The 27335-nt window shown below is 41.2% G+C and overlaps 1 protein-coding gene and 3 long non-coding RNA genes across 5 annotated transcripts; 3 read left to right on the forward strand and 1 right to left on the reverse strand.

The window, feature by feature from the left end:
* Positions 1-649: 649 nt before the first annotated feature.
* Positions 650-6506, forward strand: LOC120434250 (NLR family CARD domain-containing protein 3-like; the record flags this gene model as incomplete). The annotated part of the gene is made up of 3 exons (XM_039601998.1): positions 650-1148; positions 5050-5480; positions 5808-6506. Coding segments are annotated over exons 1-3 (1407 nt in total), but the record flags the coding sequence as incomplete, so codon positions are not given.
* LOC120437507 lies at positions 4235-5037 on the reverse strand. Its single transcript, XR_005611188.1, has 3 exons — positions 4810-5037; positions 4549-4735; positions 4235-4469 (listed from the first exon to the last, which is right to left on the reverse strand). It is a non-coding gene; the product is annotated as an uncharacterized LOC120437507 (long non-coding RNA).
* Positions 6507-6606: 100 nt separating the features above from the next.
* On the forward strand, positions 6607-14414 carry LOC120437494. The gene is made up of 3 exons (XR_005611172.1): positions 6607-6820; positions 6900-7073; positions 14357-14414. It is a non-coding gene; the product is annotated as an uncharacterized LOC120437494 (long non-coding RNA).
* Positions 14415-14486: 72 nt separating this feature from the next.
* LOC120437487 lies at positions 14487-27033 on the forward strand. 2 transcript variants are annotated; one of them, XR_005611163.1, is made up of 4 exons: positions 14487-14533; positions 14879-15055; positions 22144-22341; positions 26880-27033. It is a non-coding gene; the product is annotated as an uncharacterized LOC120437487 (long non-coding RNA). The 2 variants fall into 2 exon arrangements; XR_005611162.1 differs by lacking the exon at positions 26880-27033 and adding an exon at positions 25495-25539.
* Positions 27034-27335: the final 302 nt, after the last annotated feature.

Here is a 27335-nt window from a genome sequence, read left to right on the forward strand (position 1 = left end):
GATTACTTCCCCCCAAAAGTAATCCCGTTACTTTACTGATTATTTATTTTCAAAAGCAATTAGTTACTTAGTTACTAAAAACGTGATTTACAACCTGAATAGGTGAAGCGATAGATCTTTCAGCCCAATTCTACTTTTTCTGCATAATCCATGATACAAAATGTAATCAAATGTAATCTTTTTAAAACTTGTTTTATTAGTTTTAATCTTTTAACTTTATGCATGAAGCAAACATTAAATTATATGCAACATTCTCTGGTTTAACATTTAAACCTATTTTTTGCACATTCCAGCACATAAAATAAAATATTTTTTTGTGTTTACACTCACTCTTTCAAATAAATGCAAGTAAAACACAGCAGAAAATAAATAAAATCAAAGACTCAGCGGTCCTGTTGCTCTATTTTCACCTGTATAGCAGGCGGAGGTTTGCCCTGGTGCAGGTGTGCCGCAGCGGTCAGTGGAAGAATCCGCGAGTTTCTCTGTGAATTTCCATGGTAGCTACTCGGTGCTCGCTCGGAAGTTTAGGGTTTTTTCGCTGTAAAAAGAAGTTTTCTTCCCACGCAGTGAACAGTGGACACTAATGTTTTTGTCACTTTTTATGGAATCAAACTCAAAGTAAGGTCAGTGCTTCCACGCTTTGAACGCTGCACGCTCATACTCTCTCCACACTCGATATATTATCCATTGTTGATCTGCAGACAGCTGTTGTCACGAACGTCGCACTCTTTACATCACTGCCATGAGACACTCACAAAAAAATCACGTTTTTAGTAACGCAGTAACGCAGCATGTTTACGGGAAAGTAACGGTAATCTAATTACCTTTTTTGCAATAGTAATCCCTTACTTTACTCCTTAAAGGGTAAAAGATGACGACACCTAAAGAAATCCTTCTGGGGACTTTGAAGGATTTGCGACGTGAAGAGTTTGAAGAATTTAAGTGGCATCTGAAGAACAATGGGTGTGTAGAAGGTTTACCAGCAATCCCAGAGAGTGAACTGGAGAATGCAGAGAGGACAGACATAGTGGATCTGATGTTTGATGCCTACTCTATCAACACTTTTGAAGTCACTAAAAATCTTTTGGGGAGCATAAACAGGAATGATCTGTTGGAGAATTTAAATAATACCATCCCAGAACCCAAAGGTAAGTCAGGGAATGACTAAACAAAAAACACACAAACAATAAAAACATTAGTTAACATTACACAGCTGCCATAAGCATCTATATAAATAATAAATCCAACACTTTCAGGAGTGAGACACTGCAGAAAGCCAACAGTTTATATGTGTTCTATGCATCTGCACAAATAACCTCCTGTGTACGCATGAATATATGCTCTTTGGGTTTTGATTAAAATTTTGATTAAAATGGGACCAGCAGCAGGTTTTCTGCCCATTTTACAGATTTATATTGTCAGATTGGTTTTATCAACATAAATGAGGCGACAACAACAGTTTGGGACATGTCACCAATATGATCAAAGTGTTTTTTCTTAAATCTATTTACCAGTTGAAGGTAAAGTTAAAAAAAAAAAAAAAAAATGGCTGCCATTTCTTTCTGCTCTTTGGAGACCCAAACAAAAAAAAAAAAAAAATGCCCAGACAGTAAATGGTTTTTATTATGGTTGATAAACAGGACACTAAGGTGATTGGTCAAAAGTTGGAGGAAAGCCACAGTTTTCCTTATTTGACTGAAATCCACCATTTCAGCTCACGTTTTTTCTTCTGCAGCTTTCTGGGAGATTCCACTTCAGCCTTCTGCTGGCAACGCTCCCATTACTATGCTTCCCTTAGGCAGCATCATTAGAAGACATAGCATACATTTACACTGCTATGCAGATGACATGCAGCTCTATCTATCCATGAAGCCAGGTAACACACACCAATTAGTTAAACTGCAGGAATGTCTTAAAGACATAAAGACCTGGATGGCCGCGAACTTTCTGCTTCTTAATTCAGAAAAAACTGAGGTTATTGTACTCGGCCCTGAAAATCTTAGAAATATGGTATCTAACCAGATTCTTACTCTGGATGGCATTACCTTGGCCTCCAGTAACACTGTGAGGAACCTTGGAGTCATTGTTGACCAGGACATGTCCTTCAATGCACATATTTAACAAATATGTAAGACTGCTTTCTTCCATTTGCGCAACATCTCTAAAATTAGAAATATCCTGTCTCAGAGTGACGCTGAAAAACTAGTTCATGCATTCATTACTTCCAGGCTGGACTACTGTAATTCACTATTATCAGGATGTCCTAAAAACTCGCTAAAAGCCTTCAGCTGATCCAAAATGCTGCAGCAAGGGTACTGACAGGGACTAGAAAGAGAGAGCATATTTCTCCTGTTTTGGCTTCCCTTCATTGGCTTCCTGTTGTTGTGGCCATTTTTGTTGAATGTTTATAAATCAATCAATATACTTTATTAATTCCAAAGGAAATCAGGGTTACAGCAGGCAGCACGCTAATGGCGCATGCGCACTTACAAAGGAACCTTCTGACCAACTTTACACAAACATCACATTGGTGAGACATGTCAGAGAGGTAGGCTGATAGGAAAAAAAAAAACAACGAAAATACATAACATGAGGTGAGAGGAGGAGAAAAAACTCCACTCAGACTGAGCTCCTAATGGGAGAACAGTTTGATAACAGAAAAAACACCTCAGCACAAAAAGCACATGACTATCAATACACCATGAAACACAAGACAAGCAACAGGGGTGGGTAAAGGGTAAGAGAGAGCCGGTGTAGACAGCGCATCCGGTCGGCAGCATGTCTGCGCTGGTCCAGTCGACTGCCATCTTCCCCTACCGGAGAAGATGCATTATAAAATGCAATTTGTATTCATTTTAGTTTTTTCTTTAAAGTTGTAAGAATATACTGACCTAGTTTTGTTGTGTAAATTTGTAATTAATTTTTGGAAAGGTTTTGGAAAGTGATTGGTTTATTAGCTTATGGACCCTCCCATTAATCAAGGGACTAAGAGCACCCTGGAGGGGTGTGGTAAATGTTTTTTGTTTGCCAAATGTCAGATAGGAGGACAGGAGGGTTAGAAAATGATTTTTTTTGACCACTTTTAAGGTTGTTAAAGCAAATTAAGTTAACTTTCGTTTAATTTTAAGTTTTTAAGAAGTTATTTGGCTGATTTTTGTTTATAATTTTCCACGAAATAAACGGCATATGATTTTTAAACAATGGAGTCAGAAGTGCGTTCTAAAACAAACCTCCCGTTGCCACCCATGGCCTTTTCTTGGACTTTTTTGGTGTTTGGAACATAAAAGGCTGTGACATTTAAGTCAAAAAAATCATTCGATTCGCATGGATGTCAACTTGGAAGCTGGGAAAACTTGCAAGATTGGACTTGGAAGATTGGATCTTCGCAGAATGGAGTGAAAAAAATGACGCAAAGTTCATGAGTAAATGCGAAACTTTGTTTGGATGAGCCGAGATGCTGAGCTGCAAAATGAAACATTTGTATTAAACAATTATCTTTTGGACCTTGTGAAACGAATTTTGTGGTTAAAATGGAGGAACAAGAAAGAGCTTTTTAATTTAATTAAAAAACGAAGAGCGAAGCTTGACATTCTGACAAGAAAACGAAATGACATTAATGCTCTCATTGATGCTGGAGAATCAAAAGCCTCCATAGATTAACACATGAAAACATTTAATGATTATTTGGGAGAGTTTATGGACTTACAGACTTCAGTTCAAAAATTGCTGAACGATGATGAAAAGGAAACAGATCACAGCGATTGGTATGAACCTAAGCTGATCGGTTAAATCCAGAGCTCAAAATCCTGCTCCTCACATACGAGGTCTTAAATAATCAGGCCCCATCTTATCTTAATGACCTTGTAGTACCATATCACTCTATTAGAGCACTTCGCTCTCACACTGCAGGCCTACTTGTTGTTCCTAGAGTATTTAAAAGTAGAATGGGAGGCAGAGCCTTCAGTTTTCAGGACCCAAAAAGATAGTTGGGTTTTTTGTTGCATTATTGCAGGTTCTTTACCTTACAATATAAAGCACATTGGGGTGACTGTTGTTGTTATTTGGAGGTATAAAAAAAAAAAAAAAAAAAAAAAAACTTGGAGTTCTTTCATTTATTCTACATATTTATTCATTACTGGCTCCATAGTGTCATTTATGTAATATGTGAAATGTTGCTAGTATTGATTTGGTGCTGTATAAATAAAACTGAATTAAATTGAATGTTTCTCTGTAAAACCTGCACTCAGTTATAACCCAAGTGTCAGGGATTGGACTCAAGCACAAAACCAAGAACCGGAAGCTGAGTGACTTTAAACAGAAATTTACTTAACTAGATTTCTTGACAAGGAAGCTGAATCGCAGCTAAATTCAACAGCGATCAAGGTATTATGAGAAGTGCAGAGCTGAGGCCAGAACATAAGCTGAGGCAGGTCAAAGGAACAACAGGGGCAGGAAACTATCCAGGAACACTGGAACAAAGGAGACAATAATCAGAGTGGTCCACAGTGTAGTGCATGAGTCCAAGATTTAAAAACTAAGAGGTCTTACGTGGCTGCAGGTGGAGATTAGCTGGAGGAGGAGATGAATTAAATCTGGGTACAGAATGAGATGTGGGTGCACAGGGAGGCAGGCAGGTGAGGACGGCAGTTTGCAAGAGTGAGTTTTACCAGCAGTGGCAGGCCAGAATCCTGAGGCGTGACTTATGGCGTGAGTTGAAGATATATCCAGGTGCTGACTAGGGAACAGGAATAGAGGGTTACGCGAAACATGCTGAGCAGCACAAGACAAAATGTGATGCAGAGAACTCACTGTGGTAAGCAGACAGTCTGGAGAAGGTTCATTGTGAGTGCTGCTCATAAATACTGCCGGAGTAATTGGCAACAGGTGAGGAGCGAGGAGGGCTCCACCCAGGGGAGGAGAGCTAATGCTGTGGAAAGTTGCTCAGACTCACCTGGATCATGACACCAAGAGTCCAGTGAACTGAACACATAACCACAGTAACCAGAATACAGTTTTCTCATTTGTGTCATTTGCTGTATCTTCATGCAGAGATTCTCCCTGAGTGTCAGCTCAAACTCAAGTCAAACCTGAAGCAGAAGTTCCAGTGTGTGCTTGAGGGGATTTCTACAACAGGAAACCCGACCCTTCTGAATGAGATCTACACAGAGCTCTACATCACAGAGGGAGGGACTGCAGAGGTCAATGATGAACATGAGGTCAGACAGATTGAAACAGCATCCAGGAAACCAGAGAGACCAGAAACAACCATCAGACAAGGAGACATCTTTAAACTCCCACCTGGAAGAGATAAACCAGTAAGAACAGTTCTGACAATGGGAGTGGCTGGCATTGGGAAAACAGTCCTAACACAGAAGTTCACTCTGGACTGGGCTGAAGGCAAAGCCAACCAGGACATCCAGTTCATATTTCCATTCACTTTCAGAGAGCTGAATCTGCTGAGAGAGGAAAAGTTCAGCTTGGTGGAACTTGTTCATCACTTCTTTACTGAAACCAAAGAAGCAGGAATCTGCAGCTTTGAAGACTTCCAGGTTGTGTTCATCTTTGATGGTCTGGATGAGTGTCGACCTACTCTGGACTTCAACAAAACTACAATCCTAATTGACCCTAGAGAGTCCACCTCAGTGGATGTGCTGCTGATAAACCTCATCAGAGGGAAACTGCTTCCCTCTGCTCACCTCTGGATAACCACACGACCTGCAGCAGCCAATCAGATCCCTCCTGACGGTGTTGGCATGGTGACAGAGGTCAGAGGTTTCACTGACCCACAGAAGGAGGAGTACTTCAGGAAGAGATTCAGAGATGAGGAGCAGGCCAGCAGGATCATCTCCCACATCAAGACATCACGAAGCCTCCACATCATGTGCCACATCCCAGTCTTCTGCTGGATCACTGCTACAGTTCTGGAGGATGAGCTGAAAACCAGTGACAGTGAAGATCTGCCTAAGACTCTCACAGAGCTCTACCTACGCCTTGTGCTATTTCACCTAAAAACAAAGGACATCAAGTATGATGGAGGAGCTGAGACAGATTCATGCAGGAAGATGATTGAGTCTCTGGGAAAACTGGCTTTTGATCAGCTGCAGAAAGGAAACCTGATCTTCTATGAATCAGACCTGACAGAGTGTGGCATCGATATCACAGCAGCCTCAGTGTACTCAGGAGTGTTCACACAGATCTTTAAAGCTGATAAGCGTAACATGTTCAACAACGTTGTTTACTGTTTCGTCCATCTGAGCATTCAGGAGTTCTTTGCTGCTCTTCATGTCTATCTGACCTTCATCAACTCTGGAGTCAACCTGCTTAAGAAACAATCTCCTCTCTCTAAAATTTTCCAGAAAACACTTACTGTAAAAGACTTCTACCAGAGTGCTGTGGAAAAGGCCTTAGAGAGTCCAAATGGACACCTGGACTTGTTCCTCCGCTTCCTCCTGGGACTTTCACTGCAGACCAATCAGAATCTCCTACGCATGCTGACACAGACAGGAAGTAGCTCACAGACCAATCAGGAAACAGTCCAGTACATCAAGAAGAAGCTCGGTGGGAAACTGTCTGCAGAGAAAAGCATCAATCTGTTCCACTGTCTGAATGAACTGGATGATCGTTCTCTAGTGGAGGAGATCCAACAGTCCCTGAGTTCAGGACGTCTCTCCACAGATAAACTGTCTCCTGCTCAGTGGTCGGCTCTGGACTTCATCTTACTGTCATCAGATCTGGATGAGTTCGACCTGCAGAAATACTCCCGTTCAGAGAAGGCATTTTTGAAGCTGCTGCCAGTGGTCAAAGCATCCAAGAAAGTGCTGTAAGTGAATCTATGAACAAATATGTTTAATAATGCTAGATGAATAAAAGAATATGTCTCCATTGTTATTCTTCCTCAGGCTGACAGATTGTAAACTCTCAAGAAGAAGCTTTGAAGCTTTGTCTGAAATTCTCAGCTCCTCATCCAATCATCTGAGAGAGCTGGACCTGAGCTTCAAGAAGCGGCAGAATTCAGAATTGGATTTGCTGTGTGTTGGACTAAAGAGTCCTGACTGTAAACTTGAAACTCTCGGGTAAGGATACAGACTTTTTGACACTTTTTGACTCTTAAATCTGTAAGTTTATCTTGATGACGACATTCAAAGTCAGCACAATTTTCCTTTTAAGTTCCCGAGTTTATATTTTTGACTGTCAGGTTGTCTGAACAGATGTTTTTATTTTTTTACTTGTCCCCAAAGTCAGAACTAAACCCACATGTAGGTGACTTTCTGTTACTGGAGCAGCCTTCCTGAAGACAGCAGTGTGTTTTCATGCTTTTAAAGCCAAACTCACCTTTCTGACATGGCTTTCATTTATTATCTACTTTGTATTTGTCATCTATATTTATCATGCACTACTTTGCTCATTTATTGTTTGGTTTTAATGTTCTTACCTGGTCTCTGGTTTGTTTGTTTGTTTGTTTTGCTCAGTTCTGTTTTTCTGAGGTTTTTTAAGTTATTAAATTTGTAACTGTAGTGATTTGTGTGTGTGACAGAGAGACACTGCTAGGGATTTTTGACACAAGTTGTTCTTGTAAAATCAGTCTGTGAAGGTTCTCAGACATCCAGGTCACCGTAGTCTAAGGAGCTTGGAAAGAAAAGCGTCTGGACTTCTTTAAGTTTCCTTGAAGATGTTTCACCTCTCATCAGAGAAGCGTCTTCAGTTCTAGAGTCAAATGGTGGAGAGTCCCAGATTTAAACCCTGTGGGAGTGTCCCCCCAAGACATGGACCAGACTTCATAATCCAGACTTTGAAATTGGCTCTGATTATTTCCTCCTCTGTTACAGTGAGCTCACCCCAACAGTTAAACACACTATTAAACACGCTATTTTCAAAGCTTTTTATTAGAAACACATTTAAACATCTACTTTTTAATATCTCAGGAAGCACAAGTAAGCCTGCAGTCTGAGAGTGCAGTGCTCTGTGAGGAGAATAAGGGATTAATAATAAGAATCAGCTCATATTAGATAATAAGGTTTATTCCAGGAAGCTGCTTCCTGTTCCAGATCAGCACACCCCACTTTGCAGTTATTTATTTGTAAAGCATGTTTGGAATCATGTCTGATTTTCGTTCCACTTCTCACGTGTACACCACTTTGTATTGGTCTTTCACGTGGAATTCCAATAACATTGATTCATGTTTGTGGCTGTAATGTGACAAATGTGGGAAAGTTCAAGGGGGCCAAATACTTTTGCAAGCCACTGTATTTCCCCCGGGTGGTTTTCACACAGCTGAATAAACGTCAAACAGAAAACTGATTAAGCAGAAGTGTGAGATGGCCGAGAATTTACTCCAGTGTCCTCTTATATTTTAGATAGCAAGGAGCAGACGGACGAGTTTATTAAACTCCACCGAGACAGCGGTGACTCAAATCTGAAGGCTAGACCGTCCCGTTTCATAGCCATTTATTTCCGGCCTACCCGACCTTCTGAGGACCCGGCCCACATAGACCGAAGGCCGGGTCCTCAGGAGGATGCAACCCATGAATTTGGACATGACCATACAGGGCTCGCAAAATTTCAAAATCTCTGGTAGCCCTTCGGGCAGGCACTCTTCAGTTTTTGGTAGCCCAAAATAAATTTAAGTAGCCCGAATAAAAAAGAGAGCAATTTTTTTAATGTTCTGTTTCCTTTACAATATTATAGATTAAAGTATAATATTGTAAAGGAATAATATAATATTATAATATTATACATTATACATTAAAGTATAATATTGTAACGGAAACAAATTTATCAGAAAATTGTTAAAATACAAATCACAACAACTGTATAAAAATTACAATCATCAACTCAAATACTTGTTTCTAATTGAACAGAAATTTCTATGAACTTGCAAGAACTGTGTAGAACATGAATCAGTCTGTGTCAGATCCTGAATCTGAAATTTCCACTGAAGTCAAGGGTAAGAGGTAAGTGGAACCAAGATCGAGGCCATTTGCTTTTTGAAGTTTGCAAAAACTGCTAAATTTGGCCAATGGTAGTTCACTCTTTGCAACATAGTACGCTTTTGAAAGATTTTTCAGGACTTCTGCTTCTGCTTGGTTTATTTTTTGCAATTGCTGTTTGTTCTGGGAAAGATATTGCAGACTGGGCAATAATGCATTTCTTGCATTTCTCATGGGTTCTGATGGGGTCTTTCTTCAAATTACTGGTCCCAGTTACAAAGGCGCTTGTCGACGCAAATGAAATGAAACTCACGACACACCCGGCAGAACATTATGTTATTTAGCTCGTCATATTCCAGCCACATAAATTCTTTTGTCCATGAAACCAAAAAAGCTGACCTTTCTTTTTGCCTCATAGTCTGATTTGTCATAACTTTTCCGTTTTCTGGTAGGCTTTTATTTGGCTGTGCCTTCTTCACCCTGACCTGTCTTATTTGGCTCAGCAGAACTAAAATTCCAGCGTAAATCCTCCTGCTTTTACACAGGTACTTACATAACGGTCAGCGATTCTCTGTGCAATCAACCTCTCACGTGTTTAAGCTTGCTGTGGGAGATTTCACTTGTCACGTTTGAATAGTAAGCTAATGAGTGATAAGACGATGTCAGAGGAATTGGTGCGCAATTAATCGTCACTCACCAATCAGTGCTGCCGCTCTCTACACACAGTTCGCACAATCGCAAAGTGAAAGTGAAAGCAAAAAACAAGCACAAATTCAAACGCGATTTCAATATGTCACATAATGACAGTGGCTCATTGATGCCAATAACATAATTACTCAGCTACATTTGCGAAAGAAAATGCAAAATCATTGACACATTTTTTCTTCCTATGGTAGCCCGACGGGCAGGGCTGAGATGGATTTTGGTAGCCCGACTGGAAAAATCGCTAGCCCCGGGACGTCGGGCTAGCAATTTTGCGAGCCCTGCCACAGTAAAAGTTAATGGTGTCTGACCATTGACTGTAGAAAACATGGACGACACGACAGCTCCCCAAAAATGAAGACAAAACGTCTCTATCGCCCCCTGGTGTCTGGCTGCAGTATAGGTCATAAACCCCGCCTCCTCCATGTTAGCGGATGGGACTGGGGTCAGACTAAAATAAATTAATTCTCCTCAGATAATTTTTTTCCAGAGATTCTTTCTTTTGTTATCAATAGTTCTCATCATGCTGATTGATGTCCAAGGGGTCTCCTTTCCCATAAGTTTGATTCTAATTCCTACCGCGGTGATGTTAAATTGGGATGAAACGTCATCATAGCAGCTTTGACTGGCAGCTGCAGTCACGGAGAAACTTGCGTATCTCTGTTCGGGAATAGCAGATAGAGCGTAGGCTCTGAGAGGAGGGCCAGCGTTACGCCACGAAAAACACGACCGAGTGTTTTAACCTGACAGCCTGAGGTGTTCTTCAGTAAACTGGACTACCTGACAGAAGGACCCGAGGCCCCGCTGCACTTTTTCGGTAAGTTAAACGTGTTTGTAAGCTAATCCGGAACTACCGTCCTTAGCTAGGTCCTGAGACCTAAGCTGTGCCCCAAAACGTCGGCTGCATCCTTTGGAGGACCGGACCTTCGCGGTCTACGTGGCCCGGGTCCTTCGAAGACCGAGAAGGCCGGAAGTGCGAGGCTGTGAAATGGGACGGTGTAGCCTTCAGATTTGTGTCACCGCTGTGTGGGTGGAGTTTAATAAACTCGGCCGTCTGCTCCTTGCTATCTAAAATATAACAGGACACTGGCGTAAACTCTCGACCGTCTCACATTTCTGTTTAATCAGTTTTCTGTTTGACGTTTATTCAACTGTGTGAAAATCCCGGAGGAACCCACCCGATGGATTAATAAAGTTTTATTTAATCTAATAACTTTGATCTCAGCCAACCTGATTTACTCCGGAACACATAAAACCAAACCAAAAAAAAGCCAAACAATTACATTTTTAAGTTATCCGAGTGACTTATATATCATGTTTAACCTGGGTAGCGAAAGAGCGGGGGTCTGAAAACGATGAAGCCAGGAGTCCGCTGCTGTCACCGGCTCGAGTGACCATTGAACCCCCCCGGCTTGCTATCGAGTGGGTGGGTAACAGACGTCTCCGAAAACGTCGGCGCACTTTTGCAAATATGCGATATCTTGATAAACCAAGCAGATATTTGAAGTTTACACCGCCACTTTCTCGCCTGAAAATATGTTAAAAATTTATTTTGTGACCCAGAAAGATTAATAAGAGTAATTTTAAAACTTAGTAGCGGCCGCCATTGTTGGAAACTGAATTTGGCTGGGCCGCGCTATGAATTCTGGGATATGGTGGGCCACGAAGGACACACCCGACCCATCCTTCAAATTCGGGGAAATGAAGGACGCATTTGTCGGCCGCATTTGAACGAGATGACGAATTGGGACAGCCTTCGTCGCCTGGCTGTGACGTAATCGACCTTCAAATGCAGCCTCCGGAGGATGCAGCCGACGTTTTGGGACACAGCTCTAGCTAGCTAAAATGAGCACTCGGCTGTCGGGGTTCGTTTAGCTAATCTGTGCAGGTGAATGAATTTACTAAAGAAATCAAGAAAAACGCCCCGGGCTACTCAGTCACTAATTACTGTTACTGTACTTTTATTACAAGTATTATACTGTGAAAGCAACAGGCTGCACCCTGCTGCAGCTCCTGTGCAGAGCTGAATATTAAATATTTTATTAAACAGCAGCATGTTTTCAGTCTCTTCCCACATGTGTAAAGACAGTAACACCAACTTTAAAAACCTGGCACTTCAGTAACTCCTCATTAATCCGTAAAAACTGATCAAATAGCAAAGCTCAATATTTACTGAAACCAACGACTTCCTGTTGGCAGCTTAAGTTAAAATGTTTGTTTCATTTTTCCACTGATTAATTTTTGAGCACTGACTGTATTTTTTTTATACTGAGTTTGTTGCAATATATTGTTAATGAGGTATGTTCACAAATACACATGCGCAGAACTCTGTACAGATTACATCCTTTAAGACAAATAGTTTGAAGCATTAATATTTCTTGTTCAATACCAGTGCTGATAACACTGCTGATAACACTGCTGATAACACTGACTCTTAAGGACCCAGGACATTCATGGTTCAAAAAACAAAACAATGAAAAACACTTTTGTCATACTTGTGTTCAGTTTTGTATAGAAATGAGACCAAATTGATTGTGAGGTTAAATGTGATAGAAACAGCTCACACTGACATCCATCCTGTTTAAACATGAGTGTCATGAAGCCTGTTTGCATTTATTTGCTCTGTTTTCCACTCTGGATGTTGTTTCTGTTCAGCTGTAAGTGTAAAAGGCTCCAGTCTACAACCTGTTTGTGTTAGTTGTTCAATAGAAACATTATTTTGTGCTGATGTTGCACTTTTGCTCACAACCAAAGAGTTTTTTGAAAGCTGCATCAAATTGCATTTAAACGACTTTTGAATATTACTTTAAATATTTAGATTTAAAGTTCTGATAAAAGTGTAAATACAAAGATCAGTATTGTTAATGTTTTGGCTGCAGTGTGTCTTTGGAGACAGCTATAACAGAACAGCTTTAGTGTTTACATTTTTAAAAATTGAGTATGAACTTATACAAAATGCAGCAAGATATTAAAAAACAATTTGATTATAAAATCGAGTATATGAGATTCATATCAATATCGGACATGAAAAGCGGCATCGTTCCATCTCTGCTTTGATTACAGACACAGCTGAGAGTTTGTAATCTGTCAGCATTTTAAAAAGTTTCCATTTCTTCAGTGTTGAAGAGCAGAAATGAGAATTTCCTGTCAGAGGCCATTTTTGAAAAAATGAGGTGAATCAACCATGAAAACCATGAATCAACATGTGAACATGAGCTGATGCTGCTGAAGTGAAGCAAAGTTACAGAGGTTTGATTACAGACACAGCTGAGAGTTTGTAATCTGTCAGCATTTTAAAAAGTTTCCATGGAACAGCAGAAACGAGGCTTTGCTGTCAGAGGCCGACAGCACTGAACACAACAGCAGACTGGTGGCTAATAAACAGTGAATGATGCAGAAACAGATGTTTGGAGCTGTTCTTGGAGGACACTGAGAGAGAGAGAGCTGTGCAGGCAGGAACAGCCAAAGTCAGAGAGAATTCATGAGCATATTTATCAAACGTGAAGCAGAGTTTGATCTTCTTTTGCTGCTGGTTCACTCAGTTTTGGTTGGAGACAGATGAAACCTGCAGCTTCAGGATCTGTCAGCTGTCCACTTTCAGCCCCGACGGCGTGTCCGTGTACGTGCCGTCGAGTGAACGATCCACGCTCTGTGTTTCCATCTTTGTGTGTTTAGCTGCTCTCATTTACTGTTTTATCTGTTTGCTGCTGGTTGAAATAGTTTGTGAGCTTTAAGCTGAGATTCTGGCAAAATACATTTATATTAAACATCAATTCAGGATTGAATGAATCAACATCGTTTTATTCCAATTCAAACCATTTAAATGGGAACATGAATTTTTTACAGCCGCCTCTAATGCTGGGTAATGTCAGCTGGTCCATGTGCAGCTGGCTGTGAGGCTCAGGGAGCGTCTACAAAGTGCAACACTGAAAGAACATCATCCATAAATATTGAGGAATAACTGGACTCTCATACAGCGAGACTCAAATGCCTTTAAACATCAGCTTATCCTGCTGATCCAGGTCCAACACTGAGTTTGTAAAAACATGTTTGTCAATCATTTTGTTTGGTTTGTGAGGAAAATGATTCAATAACTTGCTGCTAATACACAACATTTCATCATATTTCCTCATAACCCTCTTTTGTCTGACCATTTGATCCCATTTGAATTTGCAATAAAGGATCCACAGAGTTTGGTGACAATAATGACAGTAGATGTTTGTGTGATGGAAGCAAATGAGTGTGTGATGTTCTTTCAGTGTTGCACTTTGTAGACGCTCCCTGAGCACTGGTCTCACAGCCAGCTGCACATAGAGACCAGTGTTGTTAGTCCAGGTCAGAAGATGACTTGTTGGAATGAAAATGAGCTTGTAGTTTGTCTGCTTTAATAATGTGACTGGAAAAAGGTGTTGGACTTCAAATATGTCCATTTCTTTCACACTTCACCTTTAAAAGTGAAGCCATGTGGTTCCTGGAAGGAAAAACATGACTTTTTCAAGTCTTTGTCCTGTTTTAATGAGAAATGTACGACTTTAATGTGAAACATTCAGAGTTTTTTCTCTTGTTGTGTTTGTTTGAAGCTGCTTCCTGTTGGCTTCAGCTGTTTGGAGTTTCCATTTTCTAAACTTCTACATTCTGAACCTTCTTCAGCTCTGAACAGATGATGAAACACTGAATGATTTCAAGCACTTTGTCTAATAAACTTACATCTTTCATTCTTTATACAGATTGAGGAGCTGTGGTTTGTCAGAGATCAGCTGTGAATATCTGGCAGCAGCACTGAAGTCCAACCCCTCCCATCTGAGAGAGCTGGAGCTGAGTGAGAACAACAAGCTGCAGGATTCAGGAGTGAAGCATCTGTGTGGTTTCCTGGAGAGTCCAGGATGTGGACTTGAAACTCTGAGGTCAGTCAGCATGTTTTAGTTGTGCTGAGATGAATATGATGTGAAAGTTGTGCTGACACTAAACTGCAGACATCAGGCTGATATTATACTGATCCACACTGAGGATCTTCATGTCTTTGTCCTGTTTTTATGAGAAATGTACGACTTTAATGTGAAACATTCAGAGTTTTTTCTCTTGTTGTGTTTGTTTGAAGCTGCTTCCTGTTGGCTTCAGCTGTTTGGAGTTTCCATTTTCTAAACTTCTACATTCTGAACCTTCTTCAGCTCTGAACAGATGATGAAACACTGAATGATTTCATGCTCACACTTTGTCTAATAAACTTACATCTTTCATTCTTTATACAGATTGAGGGGCTGTGGTTTGTCAGAGATCAGCTGTGATTATCTGGCAGCAGCACTGAAGTCCAACCCCTCCCATCTGAGAGAGCTGAACCTGAGCTCCAACAACAGCCTGCAGGATTCAGGAGTGAAGCATCTGTGTGGTTTCCTGGAGAGTCCAGGATGTGGACTTGAAACTCTGAGGTCAGTCAGCATGTTTTAGTTGTGCTGAGATGAATATGATGTGAAAGTTGTGCTGACACTAAACTGCAGACATCAGGCTGATATTATACTGATCCACACTGAGGATCTTCATGGTAAAGTCTGTTTTCTTCTTCTCTGGTTTAGTCCATTGACTGTAGCAAGGCAAGGCAAGGCAAGTTTATTTATATAGCACAATACAACAACAGGGTGATTCAAGGTGCTTTACAGAAACATTGAAAACAACAGATAAAAAACATGATTTAAAATTGATTAAGACGAGCAAGCAAACAAACAAACAAACAAACAGTATATAAAATCAAAAATCAAAACAGTAGATAGAATCAAATCAGTAGATAAAATCAAAACAGTAGATCAAATCAAAACAGTAGATAAAATCAGGACAGTAGATAAAATCAGTAGTTAAAATGTAAATTTTGAAATTTAAGCTTAAAAGTGTGGATTTGGTGTTTTATTCAAATGCAGCTGAGGATAGGTGAGTCTTCAACCTGGATTTAAATAAACTGAGTGCTTCATCTGATCTGAGGCTTTCTGGGAGTTTGTTCCAGATATATGGAGCATAAAAGCTGAATGCAGCTTCTCCATGTCTGGTTCTGACTCTGGGAACTGATAAAAGACCGGATCCAGATGACCTGAGAGATCTGGAAGGTTCATACTGGGTCAGGAGGTCACTGATGTATTTTGGTCCTAAACCATTCAGAGCTTTATAGACCAGCATCAGAACTTTAAACTCTATCCTCTGATGGACAGGCAGCCAGTGTAAAGACCTCAGAGCTGGACTGATGTGGTCCACTTTTTTGGTCTTAGTGAGGACTCGAGCAGCAGAGTTCTGAATGAGCTGTAGTTGTCGGACTGATTTTTTAGGTAGACCTGTAAAGATGCTGTTACAGTAATCAAGCCTACTAAAGATGAATGCATGGACTAGTTTTTCCAGGTCCTGTTGAGACATCAGATCTTTTATCCTTGAAATATTCTTGAGGTGATAGTAAGCTGATTTTGTTATTGTCTTAATGTGTTTTTCTAAGTTTAGGTCTGCATCCATCACTACACCCAAATTTCTCGCCTGGTTTGTGGTTTTTAGGTGTATAGATTGAAGTTCTCTGGTGACCTGTAATCGTTTTTCTTTGGCACCAAAGACTATTACCTCAGTTTTATTTTTGTTTAGCTGGAGAAAATTGTGGCACAACCAGTCAATAATTTCCTCAATGCATTTACCAAGAGCCTGTACAGGGCCTCGGTCTCCTGGTGACATTGTGATATATATTTGTGTGTCATCTGCATAGCTATGATAGTTTATTTTGTTGTTCTTTATAATCTGTGCCAGTGGGAGCATGTAAATGTTGAACAGAAGGGGTCCCAAGATGGAACCTTGGGGAACTCCACATGTGATACTTGTCTGCTCAGATGTGAAGTTACCTATTGATATAAAGTATTTCCTATTTTCTAAGTATGTTTTGAACCAGTTTAGTACAGTTCCTGAAAGACCTGCCCAGTTCTCCAGTCGTTTGAGTAATATGTTGTGGTCAACTGTATCAAATGCTGCACTGAGATCCAGTAAAACTAAGACTGACATTTTTCCACTGTCTGTATTCAGACATATGTCATTAAACACTTTGGTCAGAGCGGTTTCAGTGCTGTGGTTCTGTCTAAAACCTGACTGGAAGGCATCATAGCAGTTATTCTGTGTTAAGAAGTAATTGAGCTGTTGAGAAACTGCTTTTTCAATGATCTTACTTAAAAATGGGAGATTTGAGATCGGCATGTAGTTATTCATTTGTGTCTTGTCAAGATTGTCCTTTTTCAGTATAGGTTTAATTACAACAGTTTTTAGTGATTCTGGAAACACACCTGACATTAAAGAAAAGTTTACGATCTGTAACAGGTCTGACTCCAAAGTCTTTGAGACCTTTTTGAAAAAACTTGTTGGCAGGACATCTAAACAGCAAGAGGAGGAGTTCAGTTGACCTAAGATGTCCTCCAGGTCTTTGCTGTTAATAGGGTGAAACTGTTTGATGGTGTTTAAGCAGTTTTCGGTGGACACAGTACATATCCTGGATCTGCTGTTGATGTACCAATTGCTTGTCTAATCTTTTGGATTTTTTCTGTGAAGAATTTGGCAAAGTCATTGCAGGCCATGGTCGAATGAAGTTCAGCTGCCACTGACACAGGAGGGTTTGTTAGCCTGTCAACTGTAGAAAATAAGACCCAAGCATTATGACTGTTTTTGGTGATGATGTCAGAGAAGTAGGACCTCCTTGCACTCCTCAGTTGTAAATTATAATTGTGAAGTTTCTCTTTATAGATGTCATAATGAACCTGGAGGTTTGTTTTTCTCCATCTGCGCTCAGCTTTCCTACACTCTCTTTTTTCATTTTTCACCAGTGTGGAGTTTCTCCATGGAGACTTTTTCCTTCCAGAGATAACCTTCACCTTAATGGGAGCAATAGTATCCATTACATTTAACATTTTAGCATTGAAGCTGGTGACGAGCTCATTGACTGAACCTCTGGACAGGTCAGGTGTTAATGGGAAGACCTGGTTAAAGATCTCACTACTGTGTTCAGTTATACACCGTTTTGTGATCACTGCTGTTGATATATTTGTGTGGGCTAAAATTTTACTTTCAAAGAAAACACAGTAATGATCAGACAGGCCCACATCAGACACAGTAACCTTTGAAATGCTCAGGCCCTTGGAGATCAGTAGGTCAAGAGTGTGTCCTCTATTATGTGTGGCCTCTGTTACATGCTGAGTCAGCCCAAAGTTGCCCAGAGTGTTACTCAGGTCTTTAGTCCCTTTGTCCTGAGGGCTGTCCACATGGATGTTAAAATCCCCAACAATAATTACACAGTCAAAATCAACACCGATCACAGACAGCAGTTCACTGAGATCATTAAAAAAGTCTGTGCAGTATTTGGGAGGCCTGTAAACATTAAGAAACACAACTTTGGAATGGTGCCTTCAGCTGTAAAGCCACATATTCAAAAGACTGAAAACTTCCAGGAGATAACTGCTTACATTGAAATGATTCATTAAATAAGACAGCAACCCCTCCTCCTCTCCTGCTCACCCTGGCCTCACTGATAAAACTGTAGTTAGGAGGGGTCGACTCGATGAGGACAGCTCCACTGTTACTTTGGTCCAACCAAGTTTCAGTTAAAAACATAAAATCAAGGCTGTGCTCGGTGATTAAATCATTAATTAAAAATTTTTTCCCAGCTAAGGATCTAACGTTTAATAAAGCCAACTTAAGTGTTTTAGAGGTATTATTTGCCCCCTCGTGTTTGGGAGCAGTCTGTGGCACACAAGGTATGTTTACTATATTTAAAGATCTTTTAGAGTGCAGCTCTCTGTGTTTTGACCAGGCCACATGTCTCCTTCTGTCACCTAAAAGTACAGAAATTTTAAAACCTTCTAATAAACAGGGTCCCAGCTTCTCCTGGGAAAAGTCACCACTGCCATAATCCTCGCAGCCCGGACCCTCCACACATCACACATCAGACTGCGGAGACAGAGCATGAAGGTGGTAAGGAGGAACTAGGGGGCGAGGCTGCTAATGTAACTCGATTGCTCTGTTGAGGGCGGGGCTCGATGGCGAACCCTTGGCTGCTCTAGTGGGGGTTTATGGGGACAAAAGGGATTGGGCCGGGGAGATCTGAGCCCAGCATTGACCCGCTCCATCATCTCCTCAGTGAATTTCAGGTGTGGGGATGAGGGAGAAAGGGAGGGGAGGAGGGTGATGGCCTGTCAGGGGTTCCGGGGACTGGGGAAGGTCGTGGTCCCTGGTCCTGGTCGTTGGTGTTGTTGAGAGAGTTGGAGGCAAACAGGGACCCTCTTCTTGCCTCAGACATCTCTCCTTTCTGAGGCTCTTCCCGGTGGGGGCAGATGGAGCTCCTCCTCAAGGTTTCTGCTGGGCTTTGTCTGTTCTCGAGTACTGTTTGTTCCTCTTTATGAGATAACTCCTCGCTTATCTCAGCTTTGGCACCAAGCACAGATGGATGACGTATGGAATAAAACAGGTTGGAGGTGAACAGTTTCACCCCAGACTTGTTAAAATTAAATCCATTTGCTTTAAACAGATGCCTGCGTTCCCAAAAAAAATATTAAAGTTGTTGATAAAATGCACTGAGTGGTCAGTACATGCTGATATGAGCCATTTATTCAGTGCAAACAACCTGCTGAATCTCTCGTCTCCTCCTCTGATGGGCGGTACAGGTCCACTGATGAATACAGCTGCATTCAGAGAGTTTACAGTGTTTAATAATCCAGTAAAGTCCCGTTTCAGAACCTCCGACTGTTGTTTGGACACATCGTTTGACCCTGTATGCAGAACAATGTTTGTCACAGTTGGATATTCATCTGCAATTTGAAGAATTCTCTCCTTCAGGTTGTTGACCATATCCTTAGGAAAGCAGAGGACTTTAGTGTTCTTACCGCACATCCTTTGTACATCCTTTACGGCAGAGTCACCCACAATCAGAGTTTCAGGCTTAGCCTTTAGCTTTCCCTGTGGCCTTTTTACTTTTCAAGAGATTTTCAGACCTTACTTCGCTACTTTTAGGTGGATGGTTGTCCAATAGAGATCCAGGGTCCTTTGATAGTGGAGCAAATCTGTTCTGCAGTTTCACATTCAGTTGTTTTGGAGGTTTGTTGTTAACCTTCCTATTCACGGTTGTCCAGTCCTGTTTCCTCCCATATACAGGGGTAGAAGAGCTTCTCTGTCCCGTAGGAAGTGAAGGCCAGTCGGTTTCAGAGATTTCAGCTCGCTGTGCTCTGCCTGTGATACGTCCTCCCCCTTCCAGGAGACATGATTTATGTCTTGGTTTTGCACCAAGACAGTCCAAGGGGGGATTATCGCTTGAGGATTTATAATAATGATGCACAGAGTCTACTTTCTTGGTCATGTTACCTGTGCTCCTTAGCTGTGTACTAGCTTGCTCGTCGCCATTGTTTTGAATCAAAGGCAGGGTTGTTTCATTTCCGCACAGTCCATTTACCTCCACGTTTACTTCTAAGCGATGAATTTTGTCTCCAGTACTGCAATCTTCTGCAGGAGGCTGTGGTAGTCATCTGTGGAGAGGGAAGGCATCTTGTTGCTAGTTAGCCTAGCGGTTAGCAACAGAACAGCAGCAGAACAATGTTCACATTTCAAACAGTGATACTCAACGTATGGCCCGCGGCCCACACGCGGCCTGCCCACCTTTCCTAATTCAGAGAGAGTGGACCCTGATTAACTGTGTAGCTTCTTCCTCATGGTTCTAAGTATCAGACACAACAATGAATAATCCACAGCTGACTGTCTTTAGCAGGTCAAAGGTCACGACACACAGCAGACAGTCAGAAATATTATAATTCTGATCATTTATCAGTTGTGACACTGTGAGACTTGATCAGAGGTGTGATCATCACAGCAGAGGCCTTTGTGTCAAAGTCACTGAGGATCAAACAGAAACACATGAAGCAGATTTTCCTCTTCTGGCTTTTTATAGCAGATAACCTTCAAAATATTCTGCAGTCGATCAAAAACTGAAGCAAACCATGAATCAACATGTGAACATGAGCTGATGCTGCTGAAGTGAAGCAAAGTTACAGAGGTTTGATTACAGACACAGCTGAGAGTTTGTAATCTGTCAGCATTTTAAAAAGTTTCCATGGAACAGCAGAAACGAGGCTTTGCTGTGAGAGGCCGACAGCACTGAACACAACAGCAGACTGGTGGCTAATAAACAGTGAATGATGCAGAAACAGATGTTTGAAGCTGTTCTTGGAGGACACTGAGAGAGAGAGAGCTGTGCAGGCAGGAACAGCCAAAGTCAGAGAGAATTCATGAGCATATTTATCAAACGTGAAGCAGAGTTTGGATCTTCTTTTGCTGCTGGTTCACTCAGTTTTGGTTGGAGACAGATGAAACCTGCAGCTTCAGGATCTGTGAGCTGTCCACTTTCAGCCCCGACGGCGTGTCCCGCACGTGCCGTCGAGTGAACGATCCACGCTCTGTGTTTCCATCTTTGTGTGTTTAGCTGCCCTCATTTACTGTTTTAGCTGTTTGGTGCTGGTTGAAATAGTTTGTGAGCTTTAAGCTGAGATTCTGGCAAAATACATTTATATTAAACATCGATTCAGGATTGAATGAATCAACATCGTTTTATTCCAATTCAAACCATTTAAATGGGAACATGAATTTTTACAGCCGCCTCTAATGCTGGGTAATGTCAGCTGGTCCATGTGCAGCTGGCTGTGAGGCTCAGGGAGCGTCTACAAAGTGCAACACTGAAAGAACATCATCCATAAATATTGAGGAATAACTGGACTCTCATACAGCGAGACTCAAATGCCTTTAAACATCAGCTTATCCTGCTGATCCAAGTCCAACACTGAGTTTGTAAAAACATGATTGTCAATCATTTTGTTTGGTTTGTGAGGAAAATGATTCAATAACTTGCTGCTAATACACAACATTTCATCATATTTCCTCATAACCTCTTTTGTCTGACCATTTGATCCCATTTGAATTTGCAATAAAGGATCCACAGAGTTTGGTGACAATAATGACAGTAGATGTTTGTGTGATGGAAGCAAATGAGTGTGTGATGTTCTTTCAGTGTTGCACTTTGTAGACGCTCCCTGAGCACTGGTCTCACAGCCAGCTGCACATAGAGACCAGTGTTGTTAGTCCAGGTCAGAAGATGACTTGTTGGAATGAAAATGAGCTTGTAGTTTGTCTGCTTTAATCATGTGACTGGAAAAAGGTGTTGGACTTCAAATATGTCCATTTCTTTCACACTTCACCTTTAAAAGTGAAGCCATGTGGTTCCTGGAAGGAAAAACACGACTTTTTCAAGTCTTTGTCCTGTTTTTATGAGAAATGTACGACTTTAATGTGAAACATTCAGAGTTTTTTCTCTTGTTGTGTTTGTTTGAAGCTGCTTCCTGTTGGCTTCAGCTGTTTGGAGTTTCCATTTTCTAAACTTCTACATTCTGAACCTTCTTCAGCTCTGAACAGATGATGAAACACTGAATGATTTCAAGCACTTTGTCTAATAAACTTACATCTTTCATTCTTTATACAGATTGAGGGACTGTGGTTTGTCAAAGATCAGCTGTGATTATCTGGCAGCAGCACTGAACTCCAACCCCTCCCATCTGAGAGAGCTGGACCTGAGTACTGACTCACGCTATTCTTCGACTAAGAACAAGCTGCAGGATTCAGGAGTGAAGTATCTGTGTGGTTTCCTGGAGAGTCCAGGATGTGGACTTGAAACTCTGAGGTCAGTCAGCATGTTTTAGTTGTGCTGAGATGAATATGATGTGAAAGTTGTGCTGACACTAAACTGCAGACATCAGGCTGATATTATACTGATCCACACTGAGGATCTTCATGGTAAAGTCTGTTTTCTTCTTCTCTGGTTTAGTCCATTGACTGTAGCAGGACAATGTTCACATTTCAAACAGTGATACTCAACGTATGGCCCGCGGCCCACACGCGGCCTGCCCACCTTTCCTGATTCAGAGAGAGTGGACCCTGATTAACTGTGTAGCTTCTTCCTCACAGTTCTAAGTATCAGACACAACAATGAATAATCCACAGCTGACTCTCTTTAGCAGGTCAAAGGTCACGACACACAGCAGACAGTCAGAAATCTTCTAACTCTGATCATTTATCAGTTGTGACACTGTGAGACTTGATCAGAGGTGTGATCATCACAGCAGAGGCCTTTGTGTCAAAGTCACTGAGGATCAAACAGAAACACATGAAGCAGATTTTCCTCTTCTGGCTTTTTATAGCAGATAACCTTCAAAATCTTCTGCAGTCGATCAAAAACTGAAGCAAACCATGAATCAACATGTGAACATGAGCTGATGCTGCTGAAGTGAAGCAAAGTTAAAGAGGTTTGATTACAGACACAGCTGAGAGTTTGTAATCTGTCATCATTTTAAAAAGTTTCCATGGAACAGCAGAAACGAGGCTTTGCTGTCAGAGGCCGACAGCACTGAACACAACAGCAGACTGGTGGCTAATAAACAGTGAATGATGCAGAAACAGATGTTTGAAGCTGTTCTTGGAGGACACTGAGAGAGAGAGAGCTGTGCAGGCAGGAACAGCCAAAGTCAGAGAGAATTCATGAGCATATTTATCAAACGTGAAGCAGAGTTTGATCTTCTTTGCTGCTGGTTCACTCAGTTTTGGTTGGAGACAGATGAAACCTGCAGCTTCAGGATCTGTGAGCTGTCCACTTTCAGCCCCGACGGCGTGTCCGCACGTGCCGTCGAAAGTGAACGATCCACGCCTGTGTTTCCATCTTTGTGTGTTTAGCTGCTCTCATTTACTGTTTTATCTGTTTGCTGCTGGTTGAAATAGTTTGTGAGCTTTAAGCTGAGATTCTGGCAAAATACATTTATATTAAACATCGATTCAGGATTGAATGAATCAACATCGTTTTCTTCCAATTCAAACCATTTAAATGGGAACATGAAATTTTTACAGCCGCCTCTAATGCTGGGTAATGTCAGCTGGTCCATGTGCAGCTGGGGTCCGTTCTTCGTACCTCGCTTACTACATCCAAGATCAAATGACACATCCAAGATCAAATCATCGCGCTAACTTTGAGCTCGCTAATCCGGTTCTCCGAACACACCTGTTGTTGACGATTAGTATAGCTGGATGAAGTAATGTGAGATCACTGGGTGGCTTAAAAGGGCTACGATCGATAGTAGAAACATTGATCGGCAACCCTGTGATTGGTCGGCGAAGATGTCGAAGGAGCGCGCTCAGTATTTCACGGCAGCAGAGCAAGAACTCTTGATTTTGGGATATCAGGAGTTTCAGAGTTTAATTAAAACGCAAGGAAACACTGCAAAGGCTGCAAAAGCAAGGAGAGAGGGCTGGCAGAAAGCTGCTGACAAATTAAACTCGTAAGTAATTTATTATATTATATTACATTATATCCTCTTTCACATTAGAGCCACAACAGGACCCACTAGAACATGGGGACAAGTAAAAGTGAAATATAAGAATATTCTACAGAATAGTAATATTTATCACTTATATTGCTTTTAGTCTCTTGAAAAGAGACCCTGAAATAATCTGTTTGTTTGTTTATAACAGCAGCCAAGAAAAGGGCAGAGCAAATAAAGACAGGTGGTGGTCCTGCACCCCTCGTCACACACCCCGGCTTTTTGTACTGTGACATTTATTGACATTGTGGGGTTTTTTGTGTGTAGTTTTACATAACACTCCATCACTTTTACCTGTTCCCATGCAAGGGTGACTGAAGCATGCACAGTAAGTTGGGAGATATATATATATATATATATATATATATATATATAGAGAGAGAGAGAGAGAGAGAGAGAGAGTGTGTTATAAATAATACCCTCACGGAGAATCGATATCTCTATGAGCACACTGTCGCGCTGAGCTAAAGGATCCTGTCTATCCCGCAATATACGCTGAATTCTGTAAACTCTCCTTATCAATCTTGCACCTTCCTTGCTTGCGTACAAACGGACAGGACATGGCTGCGACAGACTTCCCAAATCCACCTTCGCTTTTATAGTCGTGGTCTCTCATCTTGATTGCACGTAGTAATTTACTATTACTACTCTAAAATATGAATTACATCTGACATGATCTACTACATGTAATAGAATGATTAATAGTACATTTCCCTTTTTTTCGGAAATGACCTGTATCTATCTGTATGAAATCAATAAAAGAATCAAATACTGCATTATCTTTAGTTACATTGATAATATTTATTTATGGTAAAACAGTGGCGAAATATCGCTCTTGCTTTCCTATAAATGAAGCGGACATACCTGAGTGGCCGCGATCTAATCCTGTTTACATAAAGTAAACCTGCTCCCAAGCAGGTTTACGCTTACGGATCTGTTGCTATGCCAGCAAGTCCTGGATGAGCTTCGGAGAACCGAACGATCCAAGATCACGCGAAATCGTCAACATTCAAATCCGGCTAACTTACTTAGCGAGGTACGAAGAACAGGCCCCAGTGTTGTTAGTCCAGGTCAGAAGATGACTTGTTGGAATGAAAATGAGCTTGTAGTTTGTCTGCTTTAATCATGTGACTGGAAAAAGGTGTTGGACTTCAAATATGTCCATTTCTTTCACACTTCACCTTTAAAAGTGAAGCCATGTGGTTCCTGGAAGGAAAAACACGACTTTTTCAAGTCTTTGTCCTGTTTTTATGAGAAATGTACGACTTTAATGTGAAACATTCAGAGTTTTTTCTCTTGTTGTGTTTGTTTGAAGCTGCTTCCTGTTGGCTTCAGCTGTTTGGAGTTTCCATTTTCTAAACTTCTACATTCTGAACCTTCTTCAGCTCTGAACAGATGATGAAACACTGAATGATTTCAAGCTCACACTTTGTCTAATAAACTTACATCTTTCATTCTTTATACAGATTGAGTCAATGTGGTTTGTCAGAGATCAGCTGTGATTATCTGGCAGCAGCACTGAAGTCCAACCCCTCCCATCTGAGAGAGCTGGACCTGAGCTACAACAACCTGCAGGATTCAGGAGTGAAGCATCTGTGTGGTTTCCTGGAGAGTCCAGGATGTGGACTTGAAACTCTGAGGTCAGTCAGCATGTTTTAGTTGTGCTGAGATGAATATGATGTGAAAGTTGTGCTGACACTAAACTGCAGACATCAGGCTGATATTATACTGATCCACACTGAGGATCTTCATGGTAAAGTCTGTTTTCTTCTTCTCTGGTTTAGTCCATTGACTGCAGCAGGACAATGTTCACATTTCAAACAGTGATACTCAACGTATGGCCCGCGGCCCACACGCGGCCTGCCCACCTTTCCTGATTCAGAGAGAGTGGACCCTGATTAACTGTGTAGCTTCTTCCTCACAGTTCTAAGTATCAGACACAACAATGAATAATCCACAGCTGACTCTCTTTAGCAGGTCAAAGGTCACGGCACACAGCAGACAGTCAGAAATATTATAATTCTGATCATTTATCAGTTGTGACACTGTGAGACTTGATCAGAGGTGTGATCATCACAGCAGAGGCCTTTGTGTCAAAGTCACTGAGGATCAAACAGAAACACATGAAGCAGATTTTCCTCTTCTGGCTTTTTATAGCAGATAACCTTCAAAATATTCTGCAGTCGATCAAAAACTGAAGCAAACCATGAATCAACATGTGAACATGAGCTGATGCTGCTGAAGTGAAGCAAAGTTACAGAGGTTTGATTACAGACACAGCTGAGAGTTTGTAATCTGTCATCATTTTAAAAAGTTTCCATGGAACAGCAGAAACGAGGCTTTGCTGTCAGAGGCCGACAGCACTGAACACAACAGCAGACTGGTGGCTAATAAACAGTGAATGATGCAGAAACAGATGTTTGAAGCTGTTCTTGGAGGACACTGAGAGAGAGAGCTGTGCAGGCAGGAACAGCCAAAGTCAGAGAGAATTCATGAGCATATTTATCAAACGTGAAGCAGAGTTTGATCTTCTTTTGCTGCTGGTTCACTCAGTTTTGGTTGGAGACAGATGAAACCTGCAGCTTCAGGATCTGTCAGCTGTCCACTTTCAGCCCCGACGGCGTGTACGTGCCGTCGAGTGAACGATCCACGCTCTGTGTTTCCATCTTTGTGTGTTTAGCTGCTCTCATTTACTGTTTTATCTGTTTGCTGCTGGTTGAAATAGTTTGTGAGCTTTAAGCTGAGATTCTGGCAAAATACATTTATATTAAACATCGATTCAGGATTGAATGAATCAACATCGTTTTATTCCAATTCAAACCATTTAAATGGGAACATGAATTTTTTACAGCCGCCTCTAATGCTGGGTAATGTCAGCTGGTCCATGTGCAGCTGGCTGTGAGGCTCAGGGAGCGTCTACAAAGTGCAACACTGAAAGAACATCATCCATAAATATTGAGGAATAACTGGACTCTCATACAGCGAGACTCAAATGCCTTTAAACATCAGCTTATCCTGCTGATCCAAGTCCGACACTGAGTTTGTAAAAACATGTTTGTCAATCATTTTGTTTGGTTTGTGAGGAAAATGATTCAATAACTTGCTGCTAATACACAACATTTCATCATATTTCCTCATAACCTCTTTTGTCTGACCATTTGATCCCATTTGAATTTGCAATAAAGGATCCACAGAGTTTGGTGACAATAATGACAGTAGATGTTTGTGTGATGGAAGCAAATGAGTGTGTGATGTTCTTTCAGTGTTGCACTTTGTAGACGCTCCCTGAGCACTGGTCTCACAGCCA

This window comes from Oreochromis aureus, linkage group 3 (genome assembly GCF_013358895.1).
Source record: "Oreochromis aureus strain Israel breed Guangdong linkage group 3, ZZ_aureus, whole genome shotgun sequence".
In the NCBI taxonomy this organism is placed as follows: domain Eukaryota; kingdom Metazoa; phylum Chordata; class Actinopteri; order Cichliformes; family Cichlidae; genus Oreochromis; species Oreochromis aureus.